The following is an 18,256-nucleotide window of genomic DNA, read 5'->3' as shown; positions in this document are numbered from 1 at the left end:
AAGACCCTCCTAGACTCTAGCACATGTAGACCATAGGCTCAACCCCCTAAACCACCATGTACCTGACCTATCTCGGTATATAAGGGATAAGGTTAGACCCAAGAGGGGAGAGGACAATCCAAGATAGATCATTCCATTCCTCATCAATCCACTCCTGCTCGGCACCAAGAACAGAGCAACCCAGAGAGGGGAATGTTGATGGTAGTTAACAAACATTATAAACCATCAATAGAACTTGAATAAGGGCATGAAAATAATCACCAACATAGGTTTAGGGGTTTAAACTAATAAATTCCACGAGTTTTGGTGAATCTGTATTTTCAGCAGGGTTTATCCATAAAACTATCAAGGTGGACCTAGATGTTAGAAGTAATTGTGCTTATCCATGGCAAAAACAACTCCAGAAGGTTCCATAGGACACCTAGAAGCCAAACCACCGAAGAAGACCGCGAGAAGCCACCAGGTGGAGCCAAGCCGCCCCCTAGGGTCCACTATCAGCCTCCTTCTTCGCATGTCGGTTCTTCACCACCTTAGGGTTTGCGTCTACATTGTCCTTTCAAGTTAGCTTGATCTAAGGGCTCAGAATTGATGCTACGACCTATATATACCAGCCCCTACCCCTGCCTCTGGCATAAGTCATCTAGTCAAGAAGATAGAAACCCTAATCATCCTTAGAGCTCCACCATATTCTAGGGCATAGCTAGCTAGGCTAGGTCTAGATGAAGGCAAGCTTCACTTAGATTCCAGATCTTGTCAAGAGCATGGCTTGGTATAGCCCCTTGTATCCTCTTTTGTATCTTTCATTATTCATATGTTTGCTACAATTGATTCGACATTGTTCTTAATATTATTCATGTTCCTAGTTATCATGTTCATCATCTACTTTGATTATATGCTTAGTATAGTTAGATTATCATCATGTTCAAGCATAAGTTCATATAGCGCTCGCTCCAAGGTACCTAGGGGTCAGTGGTCAACATTGTGTAAGCATGGTGCTTATATGTTGTTAACCTACGGATGCACCCTATATTCTGGGCCATGTGGTAGATCGTGGATGTGACACTCCCGTTGAGTCCTTTGTAGTCCACTCCCTGAATATAGGGCAAGTAGGATCTAGTCACGAAGGAAGACAAGCTCTGTTCATAATCTTCCTTAGTAATATCCCTTATGTGTAGATATGAAGTTGATCTTAGCCATGACTACTTAGTGTAATTGTACTAATCAATGCATGCTTTGACTTGTAATTAAGAATGACTTATGAATTATTCCTCTAATATTCAACTTAGCCATGCTAATGCCATAGAAAGGAGTACTCTAAGTGATCAATGATCAATGATCAATGATCAATTATCATTTACCATTTATATACATTTATCTCTTGACTTACCCCTGTTGTGAGTAGAAATTGGTTATGGTCTATTTCTCCATCATACGTATAAGTTATCAATATATTCCAACTGCCCGTCCTTCCCTATGGTATAAATATAAATAATGATACTTGGAATACTCTCGGGTGAAGTGCTACAATGGCATAATTATCTGTGTGCTTGCAAATCCTTTTCCTTTCATATACACATTCTATCTAGTCACATGAAATACTAAAGTACTTCTTAATGTCATTCTAGAGGTGGCACTAGGTAGTACCAATAAGCATATCTAACATCATCACTAGGGATGACAACTTAGTAAAAGTGATGCTAAGAAATGTCAACAACATTAGGTGACTACTTAAATAAGTGACAAGTTAATTAATACCAACAAGCATTTCTAGCGCCATTGTCGACGAAGGTAGCTAAGCAATTAGGAAATATTGATAAATTTATACCTATTGATGTGATCGAGAAAACCATTAACCTCTGCACAAATAGGCTTACCCTTGTTCTTTCTACTTTTTATATCTTATGCAGGGTAATGTATGACCGGTTTTGACCTTCCAACAAACTACATTGAAGATCAAGAAGCATTATTCAGGAGAACTAGAGATAAACTCAAGAAAGTTTCATCTTTAGAATTACAAGACAACCTGATAAGGCACAACTTAATACCAGATTTCATAGCCATGGCTGACAAGGCACTTCATGAGTTCTCTGCTCCAACTATGACCAACATCCGTACTGGACCAGCGATCAACATTGGAGACAATGCTTTTGAGCTTAAGCCAGCTCTCATCAACATGGTGCAAGCCAACCTAGTTTTGTGGAAAGGCACATGAAGATGCGAAGTGCTCATCTCCAACATTTCCTAGGGATCTGTAGCACTTTCACCATCAAAGGAGTATCCAGAGATGCCATATTACTCCACCTCTTCCCATTCTCACTTTTGGGGAAGGCAAAGCAATGGTTCTACGCTAATAAAGATAGAAATACTACATCAGATAACTGCTCCACTACTTTCCTAGCAAAGTCCTTTCCCATAGGCAAGACCAATGCTCTGCGTGGGAGAATTTCAAGCTTCCAACAGCAACACGATGAATCTATCCCTAAGGCATGGGAATGCTTCCAAGATTACATATTAGAATGTCCTCATCATGGGATGGAGAATTGGCTACTCATGCAGACTTTCTACCATGGGTTGACCAACAACACCCGTGAGAATATGGACGCTGCTACTGGAGGTGCTTTCTTATCACTCACAATCCTAGGTTCAATAGCTCTCATGGAGAAGATGGCCTACAATCAAGGCTGAATTAATGAAGAACGTCTTCAAACCCGCAAGAGAGGTGGAGGTATGCATCAACTCAAGGAGTTAGACATGTTGTCTGCCAAGGTGGACCTACTCATGAAGAAGCTCGAAGACCAAGCTAATGAGAAGCAAGAAGTCATGCACATTTATAATTCCTGCATGACATGTGAAGAATGTGGAAACACTGTGCATTCAGGGAACAACTGTCCTGAAACCCATGAGGATGTGAACTTTATCAACAACAACAACTATCATCCTCAGTAGAATCAAGGATGGAATCATCAACAGAGGCCAAACTACCAAGATAATTACCAAGGTAACTTTCAAGGTAATTATTTCAATAATCAACCACCCTTGACAGAGTTAATTTCTGGCCAAGCTAAAATTATGGGAGGGCTTATCTAGAAAGTCCAATGATCAGATCTTTAAAAACATAAATAATAGAATGGATAGTTTCTCCTCTACCATTAAAAACCAGCATAGTTTTAATAAAATGATAGAATCACAAATAGCTCAGCTGGCGGCCGCTGTTCCTCTGACCGACAAAGGTAAGATTCTAGGGCAACTAGAAGATCTAGAAACTACAAATCTTGTCGATATTCACAATGCAACATACTACTGCATACAACCATCGATGGGAAGATGGATAGATTATTCCTTGCCTGAAAAGAAAGGTGATTCAGGAAGACTTGTCATCCCCATCAGCCATTGGACCTCATATTTTCCAAGAAGCTATCTATGACTTTAGATCAAGTCTCAACATCATGCCAAACGTAATTTATGATAAATTAATGGAGATACCTTGTTGTACAAAAACATGCGTTTGCAGCTTACACATCAGTCACACTGCTACCCCAAGGGAGTTCTTGAAGATGCCATTGTTTGAGTGGGATAGTCCTACGTACCCATAGACTTTGTGCTTTTGGAAATATGTGGTAAATGTAAGGGCACCCATTATCTTGGGCCGACCTTTCTTAAGCACCGCAAAATCCATCATCTATGTGGATAGCGCAAAGATCTATTTCACAATCAAGGATAGAAAGGAGAAATTCACTTTCAAGAATCGTATCTTGCAATCTCTTGGTCATCCACAAACATCATACCTGCCTGAAGAGACAACAGTGAGCAAGAAGAAAAACAACCAAAGAAGAAGGAAGAACAAGGCTAGGCAACCACAAGAAGAATTAGTCAACATAATAAACACACTCTGATCAGAGTACGACCACCTCCTCGCTTCACCATTCCTTGCTGAGAAGGACGAACTAGGCGTGCCAGCAATTGAATGTACCATTGGACAGAGAATTTTCCATAACACCTTTTGTGACATTGGATCAGGTGTCAATATAATGTCCAAGGTAACATATGAATACTTATTTGGTGATGAACCTTTGTTCTCCTACATATATGCAATTGCAGATGGCGGATCAATCAATCCGATTTCTAGAGGGAATAGTGGAAGATAATATGGTAAGAATACATGATCACTATGTCCATGCCGACTTCATGGTTCTAGACATGGGAGAAGAAGAAGACGTACCTATTATCCTTGGAAGACCATTCCTCAACACTACCAATGCGATCATCTACATCGGATCTGGACAAGTCCACTTCCAATTTCTAGGAGAAAAGGTACTGCTACTATTTCAATAGTTATACCACTTATGAATAGCCAAAGAAGACCCACTCCAAGAGGAGACACCGGAGGAATCAATCCCCAAAGAATGAGAATAAAGAAGATGAAGAACCCTGTGGAAGATAAACCTACTCCACCAAATTCGAGTCCACGGACCAAACAGGTGTGGAAGAAAAAGGTGGTGTCATCATTAGAGTCACCATCACAAGAGGTGCAACCATCAAGGTCTCCATCTCTAGGACCATCAGATGCACCCAAAGAATAAGCAAGATTGGACAAAAGTCCCATCTAGAGGACTTAAAAATCCAAACCCTCGCCAGGAGGTAAAAATTGGTAGTTATCCATATTTATTTTTTAGTATTGCATGGGTTATTTTCACTTTAGCATATTTACTTTTCTGCATTTGCATTGCACTTAGAATTTTTTTTCATTTTTGCATTATAAAATCTTAAGCCCCATGTGAATAATCCTATGGTGTGTAAAAACCCACAAGAATATTTACTGTGGTGGCATAAAAATAAAAATACCATGCATTCAATTATATCATAAAATAAAAAATATATTAAATAGGCATCCTGCTAGAATTTTGCCATTTCAAAAATATTTCCAATTCCAAGAACAACTAGTCTTCGGATGGCTGACCGCTAACCCCTTATCCTAATCCATTCCATGAGTTTTTGGTGTTCTTCCTAGTACTTTGTAGGATGATATACATGATCAAGAGCAAGTTTACCCAATCATATCCATCTCACTTCACCCGATGAATGAGGAGGACATCCACTGGTAAAATTGCTCTAAGAGGGATCACTCCACTTCAACATTCAACACAACAACAACTAGCTTGGGGGAAGAGCATCCCCCATGTATCTAGATAAGTATGTCTTTCCCTTTTTGTTCTACTATTTATAAGTCATAAAAAGATGCATAAGCGAAAAGCAAAATAAAAATGTCGTCTTTGTGATAACTATATAACTATGTATTAATAAGGTGTCATCTAAATGAAAACAAAATAAGAAGTGTGTGTCTAGTTTTCTATTTTTAAGGAGCTGAGTAAAATAAAAGGACTCTAAAGATAATCTCTTGAATGGAAATGATGAATAGTTGCTCTGTTGTAATTCCTTACAAGTACCTAGTTTTCAGCCTTGAATTCTCCCGAGTTTTGGATAAGACTAGTTTTGATAGAAGAATTTACTCTGAACTTGAAACTTGTGGGTAGCATATGCTTGATCTAAGTCTAGGTAATTGACGGATATGATATGAGAAGGTCTGAGCTGTTGTTTATCTTGTTCCAAGTGACACTAAGTTCTAGAGATTTATCTTTTGAAAAACATAAAATTCTACATGATGAGCTCCTGTATGATAGCTTGAATTCCTACCAGAGCCAAATATGATATTTAGACTAGGAAAACTTCCACTATGCTTCTTATTTTGCATTGAGTTTAGTCAAGCTTTGTTCACCCTTATGAGAGTGTTGGTGGTCACTAACGATCATATCCGACCACCAATAACTATCCAAAATGGGAGAAATAAAAAAACTTTTGACACATATGCATAAAATATTGACATAGTTCCACTTGTATTGCAAGATTCCTATTTTGCAAGACTCATATTCGAATATAGGTGGAAAACAAGATAAAGCACGCAAAGAAGAAAGCGTAAAGTTGAAATGCGCGAAGGGAATAAAAGCAAAAGCCCACCTACACTCCAAACCTAGGCCGAGCACTAACATGGAGGTGACCTAGGCCTAGCCAGAAACCCACCAGAGCAAGGCGGTGGTGAGCAGAGTAGTCTAGGGTGAGGCCACACCCAGGGTGCGCCCTGTACCAGACCTAGCTCTGCTCGGGCCCAGCTTGCTCTGGCAGTTGCATGGCGGCATGTAGAGGCGGTCCATGTCGGTTTCCTAATTTACCTACATCAAATCGACCACACTTTAGTATAAATAAGAGGGTCGAGCTCATTCTCAAACACACATCATTCGGAGCTACAAACCTCACCTCTCAACTTGTACTCTTTAGCTTTTAGTAGTAGTTTTGTGAGCTAGCAAGAGCTATCAAGGAGGGCTTGGTTCCTTGGAAAAAGAGCAACTTTGGTATGAATATGAAGAGTTCTTCCATAGCCTTATTCTCATATATTCAATATAGTAATGCATTTGAACTAGAGTATAGTTGTCTTGATATAATCATGATATATGAACTGACATATAATTTGTGTGTTATGATCTTAACATATTCAACTTTATGCTTAACCATTCATATGACTTGTATGAGTAGAAGTAGAGCTAGGTTGAGGTGGCAAGTTCATCGTTCCTTCGAGTTTGCCCAGATGGGTAGTTTCCTTGTACACGGGTGTGGTGCTCGGGTGCACGGGAACCTTCAGATATGACGGTGCCCCAAGATTGGAGGGTAGGCGGTAGGTGGTGATAGCCCTATCCATCTCTTGTAATCCCCCATGTTCGGGTACTGTGTAGGAGTTTTAAAGTCTCTCGCGCTTGCTAGCAGACCAGTGCTCGGAGATCTCCCCATCCGTCTTACACTTAGTTCTAACTCTAGTCATATAACTTGTATGATCATTAGCTATTCTTTGCACGACTATATTAGAACATGTCGGCTCCACGTAGGAACATTCTTTTATTCTTTATTTTCCTTTTATCCTTGAGGTTGGCCCAGATGTGAGTTCACTATCCTAAAAATACTGTTTTTACCCCTATCATGAACTATTGGTTTACTAATGCAAGTATGTAAACTTGTTCATGCTCATGCTAGACTCTTACACCTTTCCCTCCTTTGAGAAAATATAAATAATGATACACTGAATACTTCTGGGTGAAATGCTACAACGATAGATCCGTGCGCTTATGGATATTTTCTGTAATCATTAAGAACTATCATAGTTGGTGTTTCTTGGCGATGTGACTAAGGTTAACTTAATCTTAGTGAAGGTGTTAAGAAATACCCAAAGGCATTTCTGGCGTCGTTGCCAAGGATGGACTTAAAACCTCCACACTTGGTGACTGCACTAAGAAATACCAACAAGCATTTCTGGTGCCGTTGCTAGGGAGGGCATAGGTTGAAGAATCTAGTAGGACATGATCATGATAACATGCATGTAATGGTAGCCATAGTTTATGCAGTCTAATTCTGCTTCTTTTCTTCCTGTTGTGGATGAAAATAGGATAGTGTATGAGCGGTTTCGACCTACCGAATAACTACACAGAAAATCTAAAGGCGCACCTAAGAAAGAACAAGTCTCGTACCACTTCTTCCTCTGCTACTCCGCCAGCAAGTGAACCAGTCAGCCCCACACCATCTGCTACTATTGCTATGGCCAAGACACTCCATGACTACTCCACCCCCGTTGTTGCCAACATGCCTGTTGGGCCCGCTGTCAACACGGGAGCTGGAAACTTTGAGCAGCGTACTGGCCTAATCATGATGGTGTAGACAAACCAATTCTATGGTTTGCCAAGTGAGGACACTGAACACGCACCTACAACACTTCCCAGAGCTGTGCGACACCATCGTCATCAAAGACGTCGCACAAGCTAGCATTAGGTTCCGTTGGAAGGTGAATATTTTAAGAAGAAGAATTGATATTATGGACTAAAAAGGAAATGTGGCCTGGTGATTGGAGTTACCTGAGTATTGTTTGGAGTATCTATCAGGATCCTGGAATTAGTTGGCAAGTTACTTGGAGTAAGGTTATCATATGCAAAGTAAAGTGGGATCCTTATCAAGACAATGGAATTACATGAGGAAGTAAAGAAGATTCCAAAGACGAAGTATCCCTATCTCCTAGTCGATGTCTTCCAAATCTCGGGGACGAGATTCATCTTAAGGGGGTAGAATTATAACACCCCAAAATTTGCCTCTTTTGAAAATAGGTTTAAAATGGTTTATTTATGAATTTTGTGCTCATGAAAATAAAGGAAATAAAAATTTTCATGAAATTAAAATTTATTATAAGGTTTAGAAACATGTTGGTGCATACATGCTGCTGCATATTTATTTTGATGATGCTTGGGTTTGATCAAATTTTAAAAGAATTTGAATTTAAATTGAAATTGGGTTTGAAAATGTGTTTAAGAAAATAGAAAAGAAAAATTTTATTTATTCCTTTCCTTCCCTTGGGCCGGCCAAGCAACCATGAGTCCGCGCTGTCCTTCTCTCCGCGGCCCAGCAATGCGCCGTCCTCTCTCCGCGTGGTCTCGCTGACTGGTGGGCCCCGCATGTTAGTGTTATATTGAACAACCTTGAATTGTACCCGTGTCGGACTCCGTCGCCGAGTCCACGTCCGCCGCTACGACTCCGCGCCGCTCACGCTATTGCCTTGCCTCCCAAGCCACCGGCTCTCTTAAATAGCACCCACCGCTGCTGTTGACGCCGTCTACCGCCTCTCCGTCCTCTGCAACTGGCTACCGATACACGGCTAGGAGAGTAGAGGAGTCCTTCTATGTGAAGCACCATCTTCTTGTCCAAATCGAGCATGTCAATGCTGTTCTTCGCAGGCTAATGGATTGATGGTGAGCACATCTACGGAACCCCATCTTGCTCTCCGCCTTGTTCGTAGTTCCATGCCTTGTGGCCTCCATGAAACTGGCCATGAAAACGTGTAACCTTTTGCCGTTGCCAGCACTCGCAAGCAAACAGCTACATCGTTCCCTGGAGCCGGGCATGCTAAGTATGTGTCTGCAGTTCATGCAAGACCGAGAAAGCACGTACGTGATCAAGTTAGCTGCATATTGCAATGATAAATTGTATGCCACATTATTTAATCGGCTAAATACTTTGCTGATGTGACGCCTACATCATCCTTGCATAGTAATTCAACATTTAATCTTGTATAAATAAAATTTCATCAATTCGTTTCTTGGTCTAATTCTGAAGCTCTTCAAATATCATGTTGGGTGTTCATAGTGCTTTAATAGAATATAATTAATTAGGCTCCAGTTTAGTTTTCTTTACAAATAAATCTCTATTCAAATAGTACAATGGTTTTTTTGCATGATTCTTGCGTTCCTATCATCTTAGCGACGTATAACATGCACTACACCACAACACCGCTTCACCGTCAGACATCTGACGCTAAAATTATATTTGGCGATGGATGATCTGACGCTAAAGATAACTCGAGACCATCTGATGCTAAATCCTCATTTAGTGATTTAGTGTCTGTCGCTATAGGTATTCATATTTAGCGTTGAACCATCTGTCGCTAAAGCCTAAGTGTACCATCAATTTGTCTGTCGCTAAAGAAAATGAGCCCACGCTGAGCTCGCGTGCCCCACCTCTATCTAGCTCGCTCGTGAAACAATTTTGCATTTAGCCCATCAGTGATTCGGCCCGTCTCAGCCCATCTCGGAGCATACTAGCATTTCGCCGTCTGATCGACTTTCAACGGCCGAGATACATGAAATGATGAATAAAACATAGCGCTCTCTTCTTCTCAGTCGAAACCCTACTGCCCTCTCTTTCTCCCTCACGCAGTCCCCCACGAACTCCTACTCCCCTGCTCTAGCGGCACAGGCAAGTACGGGACGAGCCCCCCATCCCCCCTCCAGCGGCGTGAGCTTGCAGGCCGCGGCCCCTCCGGTGGCACACCACTCCGGTGGTGCGTGCAGGCTGGGGATGGCTCCCTGCCTACGCATCACCACTGGTTCCCTTCCCCTGCTCGTCTTCGTCTGCGCTGGTGGTGGTGGGGGCATCTAACCCAGCGCCGCCGAACCCTCCTTTCGCCCGGTTCCGCCCCGCCGTAGTCCTCCTCCTCTCCTCTGGATCCTCCACAGACGGCCGCTGCTCCTCTCTCGCTCGAGCGGGCTTGGAGATCCATCCGTCCCGGTGAGTAGTGATCTCTTCCTTCCTGGTAGTCCTGGCTCGCTTGAATGGGGGGACGGATTCCTTTGTTGGAAGCACGAGATTGGTTCTGTTCTGGGTCAAATTTGGAACCTCCTTCCTCTCCATTTAGATTTATTGTTTCGGTGTGGATTTGTGTGGCACCGTAGTGTTTGTTGCCACTAATGTTCCAATCCGCCCATCCATGCGTGGCCCTGTTAGAGATTGTAGTATTCCACAAAATATTTTTCGTGCCCAACTGAAAACCACCCCTCTTTGCTGCCCCTTTTGTTTTGTGACACATTCTACCAGGGATCATTTGCTGCGGAGGTTTTGCTTGGGAAGATGGCAAACATACGTGCACTTCTGGTCGGGTAAGATTTTAGATGATTGACGCTGCCGACGAATTTGTGCAAATTTTGATGCTTTTCGAGACAGATATTTGATGATGTGTAATGTTGATTGCCCACAGCTTGTCGTGGGCAAGGGGTTCCTTAGCAGAGGTGGGCAGATGTGCGTCCACGAGGTATATCATTGTAGATTTTACCTCAAGGGATTGTTCGGTTTTCTACTGTTGTGTTAGTTGTTTGTCACTCCATGGACTTATGCTGCCGCCATTTTTAACTCTAGGGTTAACTGATAAATTGTGAACGTGGACCAACACGTGTGTAGCTTACATGCTTTATTTACTAGCAACTGATGATTGTTGGAATATGGTTTTATTTATGAAGTATATTGTTTTTCTGAAGTATGATTACTTGTGACCTCAATTTGCATATTATGGTCTTTGTCTTTGCAGACTTGTTTCTGAACTGATATTTTGTTCTTGTAAAGGATATTAGGGGTGATGACATAAAACTGAGTGAGTATGCTGGAAAGGTTCTTCTTATTGTCAATGTTGCTTCAAAATGGTAACTTTTGAAACTGAACTTTGTTATTTAACATTGCAATCTAGCCTACATCAGATCATATTAAACATTTTAAAAAAATATCAATGGTCTTCTGATTAAAATGGATGTCCCTTTCTCTAGGTTTTAATTTATTCATTTGACCGAAAATCATATAGATTGTTAATCTTTAGAGAGTTGAAATGAATACTATATCCTCCAAGGTTATTCATCATGCTGTATCTATTTTCCTTAACTTGATAGGATAGAGTTATCTTGAATCTGTCTTGAACTCAACTTGTACTATGAATTTGAGTTGCTGTACAGTATAGATAATTCAGCTATAACTGAGAGCCAATGGCTTCTGAAATAATATGAAACTATATCTTGAGTCCTGATTAGATGTGAGAGTATTCAATAATGGAGTTGTAAGAGTAAGCAAACAGTTTAGAGTCCCATCAAAAAGACATTACCTTGAGTCCTGATTAGATGTGAGAAGCCTGTGAATGCTAGGATTAACTGATAATTATAAAGAAAGTACATTGATTACATTGAATTTACTTCTGAATAACATTGGATTGACTGAATGCAAAACATCTATCCTTGCTCTTTGCTCCATCTTTTTATGGTTCTGGCCTAAGAATTATTTTTTTACTGCAGGTAGAGACTCAGGAATTACATGTGGAAATCAAGACAGGTATATCTACATCGACGCCGGAGCGGCCGAAGGTGGGGCGAGAGGAGGAGCCCCACCCGCGCCCACTGAGCCCTGCCCCCACGCAGACTCGGCCAACGAGGACGAGGACGGGGACGAGGAGGACAACGACGATTGGGGCCGGCCGAGAAAGAAGGCCGGCGGCAGGGTGCGAGGATTCTTCGACGAGGAGGCCAAGGTCACCCTATTTTACTGTGCCGTGATGCTCTGTCTAGGATTTGTGTGGTATTTTTGCTGTTTGTTGAGATCTGGACCAAATTTAGTCGATTTCCAGAACTGATTTAGGGATATAGTGAGAAATTAGAAATTTCTATGACACTTTATGCTCTCGATCTAGATGGAATGCACCTCTTCCTTTTTGTTTTCATGACTAGGTAGCTGGTGTAGGTTGCAAGAAATTTAGCTTCATAGCAGTTGTGTAGCTAAAGCAACTAATTTTGATATTTGCCTTTGCTCCAGATCTTAAAATGGAACTTAGTCATGATGTTTTTTTTTTCTTTGCATAATGTTCCATGGGCAACTGACTTCATGATTGTTACTGCTGCATGCTTCTTCGTCTAGTCTCCTTTTTCTTGTATCAATCTTTGACATATACTATGAGATGCAACTGGATACCTTAGTAGTAAAATGTTTGACAGGTACACAATTATTTGTAGTTTAACTGTGCATGACGATAAATTAAATACGAGATCAATCACTTGTTTTCTATTCTTCTTGTATCTTGAATATTTACCATATGCTGATTTTAACCTTTGTTTATCAGCACAGCTTTGTTCTGATGGTATAATCAAGCATGTGGAGGCTTGTTACAGTGTGGAGTCTTGTAGCAGCAGGCATAATCAAGTGCACAAGGTACAAGCAGTTTGTTGTCAAGTTAAATTAGAACTGAACTGCAGTTGTCTAGTTTTCTAGTAGATAATTTTCTATCACTAGCTGTCTAGTTCTGGTCACCTGAAATAAGTTGAATAGGTGGTGCATCAGAAATTGCAGATGGCTCCCTAAATTGGGGATTAGTTTGACCTCCATCTGTTGCTGAGTAAGTTGCAAAAGTGTTTCCAATTTGCATGGTTTACATGTGTTTGACTTTTCCAACAATATTTTGAGATGACTAAAATAAGCTATTGCAGATTTTCTTGGCCTTTATACTGTTAGATACTATTGTAGATGCCATGACTATTTGATAAATGAAGAATTCTGGGAGGCTTGATTACTGCTCTGCCACAAGGCAGAGAACTGCCAGCCGAGCATTTTAATGAAATTTGATTGTGTGAATACTATACAGTAAATTTAATGGCAGTATATATATGTTTGTTCATTCGTTCATTCATATGCACCAAAAAGAAGAAACAACAATATACAATTACTGTATAACTTTCATGTTGGGACGCAATTTTACCTGTACACAAGTTTTTGTTTCAAAACATGAAGTGTGTTCAACAGATGAATAGAAAGAAATATGGTGGGCTGAATTAAAGTCCCTGCTAGTATTTCTTCCATGTGTCTCAAGTACAGATTCTTCTGGAAGCTGATTTACTTCGATTCGAACTTATCTTCTTGGCACGCCTTTACTATTGATATGAATGCTTTTGTGCAGGTCTCTGCTAATGTGCTCTGCTCTGTTGCCTCTACTACAGCTACTGCGAAACAAGTATACTTATATGTTCGGTGCTCAGTTTTAGGCCTTCTCTACATGCTTATAAGCTTATTTCAGCAGAAAATAATTATTCTTTTGACCCTAGCTTGTAGTTTGGATCCACTACCCAAATCTTTCATAAAATAGCTGTTGTAAAGTTTTGGTCAAATTTGTGAAGATGCATGTATGTTTGTTGAAGTTGAATCTTAGTTGTGTAGTGACATTTGTATTATTGTGGACAATTGTTGATGGATTAATTTTTATTTTTTTAACCATTTAAAATTGTCTCGTTGGACTGTCTGTCGCTAAAACCATATGTACCATCGCACAATCTGTCGCTAAAAAGTAGCAATGGACTATCTGTTGCTAAAAAGTAGCAATGGCCTATCTGTCGCTATAAATATTCAAGGCAACATACTGTCTGACGCTAAAGACTTTTAGCGACAGGACTTACAACATCTGCAGAAGCCTGTCGCTGTAAGTTTTTAGCGCCAGACTGTCTGTCGCTGTAGTCACTTTTAGCGTCAGACCGTCCATCGCTAAACTTGGTGTTGTGGTGTAGTGATGTCAAATATTATGAATTCTATAAGTTAAATATTAATATAATTAATGTTTATGCAATGAGATTTATAAATAAAATTTAATTAGTTATCTTGGTATTCTAATTCAAAATACAAATTGACTTAATATGATAATTCTCTAGAATATTCTATACATACTTTTATATAATTAAAATAAATGAAACTTGTAGTTTTCTTTTTCTCCTTTATGAATAATCTTTCGGTAATCGTTTCTTTCACATCGTAACTACAATTAGTGTGCCTCTCATGACTGATGGTATAATCAAGCATGTGGAGGCTTGTTACAGTGTGGAGTCTTGTAGCAGCAGGCATAATCAAGTGCACAAGGTACAAGCAGTTTGTTGTCAAGTTAAATTAGAACTGAACTGCAGTTGTCTAGTTTTCTAGTAGATAATTTTCTATCACTAGCTGTCTAGTTCTGGTCACCTGAAATAAGTTGAATAGGTGGTGCATCAGGAATTGCAGATGGCTCCCTAAATTGGGGATTAGTTTGACCTCCATCTGTTGCTGAGTAAGTTGCAAAAGTGTTTCCAATTTGCATGGTTTACATGTGTTTGACTTTTCCAACAATATTTTGAGATGACTAAAATAAGCTATTGCAGATTTTCTTGGCCTTTATACTGTTAGATACTATTGTAGATGCCATGACTATTTGATAAATAAAGAATTCTGGGAGGCTTGATTACTGCTCTGCCACAAGGCAGAGAACTGCCAGCCGAGCATTTTAATGAAATTTGATTGTGTGAATACTATACAGTAAATTTAATGGCAGTATATATATGTTTGTTCATTCGTTCATTCATATGCACCAAAAAGAAGAAACAACAATATACAATTACTGTATAACTTTCATGTTGGGACGCAATTTTACCTGTACACAAGTTTTTGTTTCAAAACATGAAGTGTGTTCAACAGATGAATAGAAAGAAATATGGCGGGCTGAATTAAAGTCCCTGCTAGTATTTCTTCCATGTGTCTCAAGTACAGATTCTTCTGGAAGCTGATTTACTTCGATTCGAACTTATCTTCTTGGCACGCCTTTACTATTGATATGAATGCTTTTGTGCAGGTCTCTGCTAATGTGCTCTGCTCTGTTGCCTCTACTACAGCTACTGCGAAACAAGTATACTTATATGTTCGGTGCTCAGTTTTAGGCCTTCTCTACATGCTTATAAGCTTATTTCAGCAGAAAATAATTATTCTTTTGACCCTAGCTTGTAGTTTGGATCCACTACCCAAATCTTTCATAAAATAGCTGTTGTAAAGTTTTGGTCAAATTTGTAAAGATGCATGTATGTTTGTTGAAGTTGAATCTTAGTTGTGTAGTGACATTTGTATTATTGTGGACAATTGTTGATGGATTAATTTTTATTTTTTTAACCATTTAAAATTGTCTCGTTGGACTGTCTGTCGCTAAAACCATATGTACCATCGCACAATCTGTCGCTAAAAAGTAGCAATGGACTATCTGTTGCTAAAAAGTAGCAATGGCCTATCTGTCGCTATAAATATTCAAGGCAACATATTGTCTGACGCTAAAGACTTTTAGCGACAGGACTTACAACATCTGCAGAAGCCTGTCGCTGTAAGTTTTTAGCGCCAGACTGTCTGTCGCTGTAGTCACTTTTAGCGTCAGACCGTCCATCGCTAAACTTGGTGTTGTGGTGTAGTGATGTCAAATATTATGAATTCTATAAGTTAAATATTAATATAATTAATGTTTATGCAATGAGATTTATAAATAAAATTTAATTAGTTATCTTGGTATTCTAATTCAAAATACAAATTGACTTAATATGATAATTCTCTAGAATATTCTATACATACTTTTATATAATTAAAATAAATGAAACTTGTAGTTTTCTTTTTCTCCTTTATGAATAATCTTTCGGTAATCGTTTCTTTCACATCGTAACTACAATTAGTGTGCCTCTCATGACTGATGGTATAATCAAGCATGTGGAGGCTTGTTACAGTGTGGAGTCTTGTAGCAGCAGGCATAATCAAGTGCACAAGGTACAAGCAGTTTGTTGTCAAGTTAAATTAGAACTGAACTGCAGTTGTCTAGTTTTCTAGTAGATAATTTTCTATCACTAGCTGTCTAGTTCTGGTCACCTGAAATAAGTTGAATAGGTGGTGCATCAGGAATTGCAGATGGCTCCCTAAATTGGGGATTAGTTTGACCTCCATCTGTTGCTGAGTAAGTTGCAAAAGTGTTTCCAATTTGCATGGTTTACATGTGTTTGACTTTTCCAACAATATTTTGAGATGACTAAAATAAGCTATTGCAGATTTTCTTGGCCTTTATACTGTTAGATACTATTGTAGATGCCATGACTATTTGATAAATAAAGAATTCTGGGAGGCTTGATTACTGCTCTGCCACAAGGCAGAGAACTGCCAGCCGAGCATTTTAATGAAATTTGATTGTGTGAATACTATACAGTAAATTTAATGGCAGTATATATATGTTTGTTCATTCGTTCATTCATATGCACCAAAAAGAAGAAACAACAATATACAATTACTGTATAACTTTCATGTTGGGACGCAATTTTACCTGTACACAAGTTTTTGTTTCAAAACATGAAGTGTGTTCAACAGATGAATAGAAAGAAATATGGCGGGCTGAATTAAAGTCCCTGCTAGTATTTCTTCCATGTGTCTCAAGTACAGATTCTTCTGGAAGCTGATTTACTTCGATTCGAACTTATCTTCTTGGCACGCCTTTACTATTGATATGAATGCTTTTGTGCAGGTCTCTGCTAATGTGCTCTGCTCTGTTGCCTCTACTACAGCTACTGCGAAACAAGTATACTTATATGTTCGGTGCTCAGTTTTAGGCCTTCTCTACATGCTTATAAGCTTATTTCAGCAGAAAATAATTATTCTTTTGACCCTAGCTTGTAGTTTGGATCCACTACCCAAATCTTTCATAAAATAGCTGTTGTAAAGTTTTGGTCAAATTTGTAAAGATGCATGTATGTTTGTTGAAGTTGAATCTTAGTTGTGTAGTGACATTTGTATTATTGTGGACAATTGTTGATGGATTAATTTTTATTTTTTTAACCATTTAAAATTGTCTCGTTGGACTGTCTGTCGCTAAAACCATATGTACCATCGCACAATCTGTCGCTAAAAAGTAGCAATGGACTATCTGTTGCTAAAAAGTAGCAATGGCCTATCTGTCGCTATAAATATTCAAGGCAACATACTGTCTGACGCTAAAGACTTTTAGCGACAGGACTTACAACATCTGCAGAAGCCTGTCGCTGTAAGTTTTTAGCGCCAGACTGTCTGTCGCTGTAGTCACTTTTAGCGTCAGACCGTCCATCGCTAAACTTGGTGTTGTGGTGTAGTGATGTCAAATATTATGAATTCTATAAGTTAAATATTAATATAATTAATGTTTATGCAATGAGATTTATAAATAAAATTTAATTAGTTATCTTGGTATTCTAATTCAAAATACAAATTGACTTAATATGATAATTCTCTAGAATATTCTATACATACTTTTATATAATTAAAATAAATGAAACTTGTAGTTTTCTTTTTCTCCTTTATGAATAATCTTTCGGTAATCGTTTCTTTCACATCGTAACTACAATTAGTGTGCCTCTCATGACTGATGGTATAATCAAGCATGTGGAGGCTTGTTACAGTGTGGAGTCTTGTAGCAGCAGGCATAATCAAGTGCACAAGGTACAAGCAGTTTGTTGTCAAGTTAAATTAGAACTGAACTGCAGTTGTCTAGTTTTCTAGTAGATAATTTTCTATCACTAGCTGTCTAGTTCTGGTCACCTGAAATAAGTTGAATAGGTGGTGCATCAGGAATTGCAGATGGCTCCCTAAATTGGGGATTAGTTTGACCTCCATCTGTTGCTGAGTAAGTTGCAAAAGTGTTTCCAATTTGCATGGTTTACATGTGTTTGACTTTTCCAACAATATTTTGAGATGACTAAAATAAGCTATTGCAGATTTTCTTGGCCTTTATACTGTTAGATACTATTGTAGATGCCATGACTATTTGATAAATAAAGAATTCTGGGAGGCTTGATTACTGCTCTGCCACAAGGCAGAGAACTGCCAGCCGAGCATTTTAATGAAATTTGATTGTGTGAATACTATACAGTAAATTTAATGGCAGTATATATATGTTTGTTCATTCGTTCATTCATATGCACCAAAAAGAAGAAACAACAATATACAATTACTGTATAACTTTCATGTTGGGACGCAATTTTACCTGTACACAAGTTTTTGTTTCAAAACATGAAGTGTGTTCAACAGATGA

The 18,256-nt window shown here is 39.2% G+C and overlaps 1 protein-coding gene and 1 non-coding gene across 6 annotated transcripts; one reads left to right on the top strand and one right to left on the bottom strand.

Annotated features, from left to right (window-relative positions):
- Positions 1–2,425: 2,425 nt before the first annotated feature.
- Positions 2,426–2,534, bottom strand: LOC136494981 (small nucleolar RNA R71). Its single transcript, XR_010768771.1, has one exon. It is a non-coding gene; the product is annotated as a small nucleolar RNA R71 (small nucleolar RNA).
- A 7,255-nt stretch (positions 2,535–9,789) lies between these two features.
- On the top strand, positions 9,790–13,641 carry LOC136493306 (uncharacterized). 5 transcript variants are annotated; one of them, XR_010768334.1, is made up of 7 exons: positions 9,790–10,149; positions 10,456–10,517; positions 10,616–10,669; positions 10,978–11,054; positions 11,691–11,923; positions 12,509–12,597; positions 13,340–13,641. XR_010768334.1 is itself a non-coding variant. In XM_066489374.1 (7 exons), exons 4-7 carry the CDS (start codon positions 11,012–11,014, stop codon positions 13,523–13,525), a joined length of 546 nt encoding a protein of 181 aa, XP_066345471.1. In that variant the 5' UTR covers positions 9,790–10,149; positions 10,456–10,517; positions 10,616–10,669; positions 10,978–11,011; the 3' UTR covers positions 13,526–13,641. The 5 variants fall into 5 exon arrangements, 4 of the variants coding, with proteins under 4 accessions (XP_066345471.1, XP_066345472.1, XP_066345473.1 ...); XM_066489374.1 differs by having other exon boundaries at positions 12,514–12,597; XM_066489375.1 differs by having other exon boundaries at positions 10,943–11,054; positions 12,514–12,597.
- The last annotated feature ends 4,615 nt before the right edge of the window (positions 13,642–18,256 follow it).

The sequence above is a fragment of the Miscanthus floridulus genome, chromosome 11, assembly GCF_019320115.1.
Source record: "Miscanthus floridulus cultivar M001 chromosome 11, ASM1932011v1, whole genome shotgun sequence".
Lineage (NCBI taxonomy): Eukaryota > Viridiplantae > Streptophyta > Magnoliopsida > Poales > Poaceae > Miscanthus > Miscanthus floridulus.
The sequence above is the reverse complement of the archived record's forward strand: the minus strand, read 5'-3'. Positions and strand labels throughout refer to the sequence as shown.

What these genes read in the sequence shown, in the direction of transcription:
- LOC136493306 (XM_066489377.1), top strand. Translation starts at nt 11,012, where the DNA reads ATGCTGGAAAGGTTCTTCTTATTGTCAATGTTGCTTCAAAATG. An exon ending in GTCAATGTTGCTTCAAAATG is followed by an intron (nt 11,055 to 11,690) that starts GTAACTTTTGAA and finishes TTTTTACTGCAG; the next exon opens with GTAGAGACTCAGGAATTACA. An exon ending in GGCATAATCAAGTGCACAAG is followed by an intron (nt 12,598 to 13,339) that starts GTACAAGCAGTT and finishes GCTTTTGTGCAG; the next exon opens with GTCTCTGCTAATGTGCTCTG.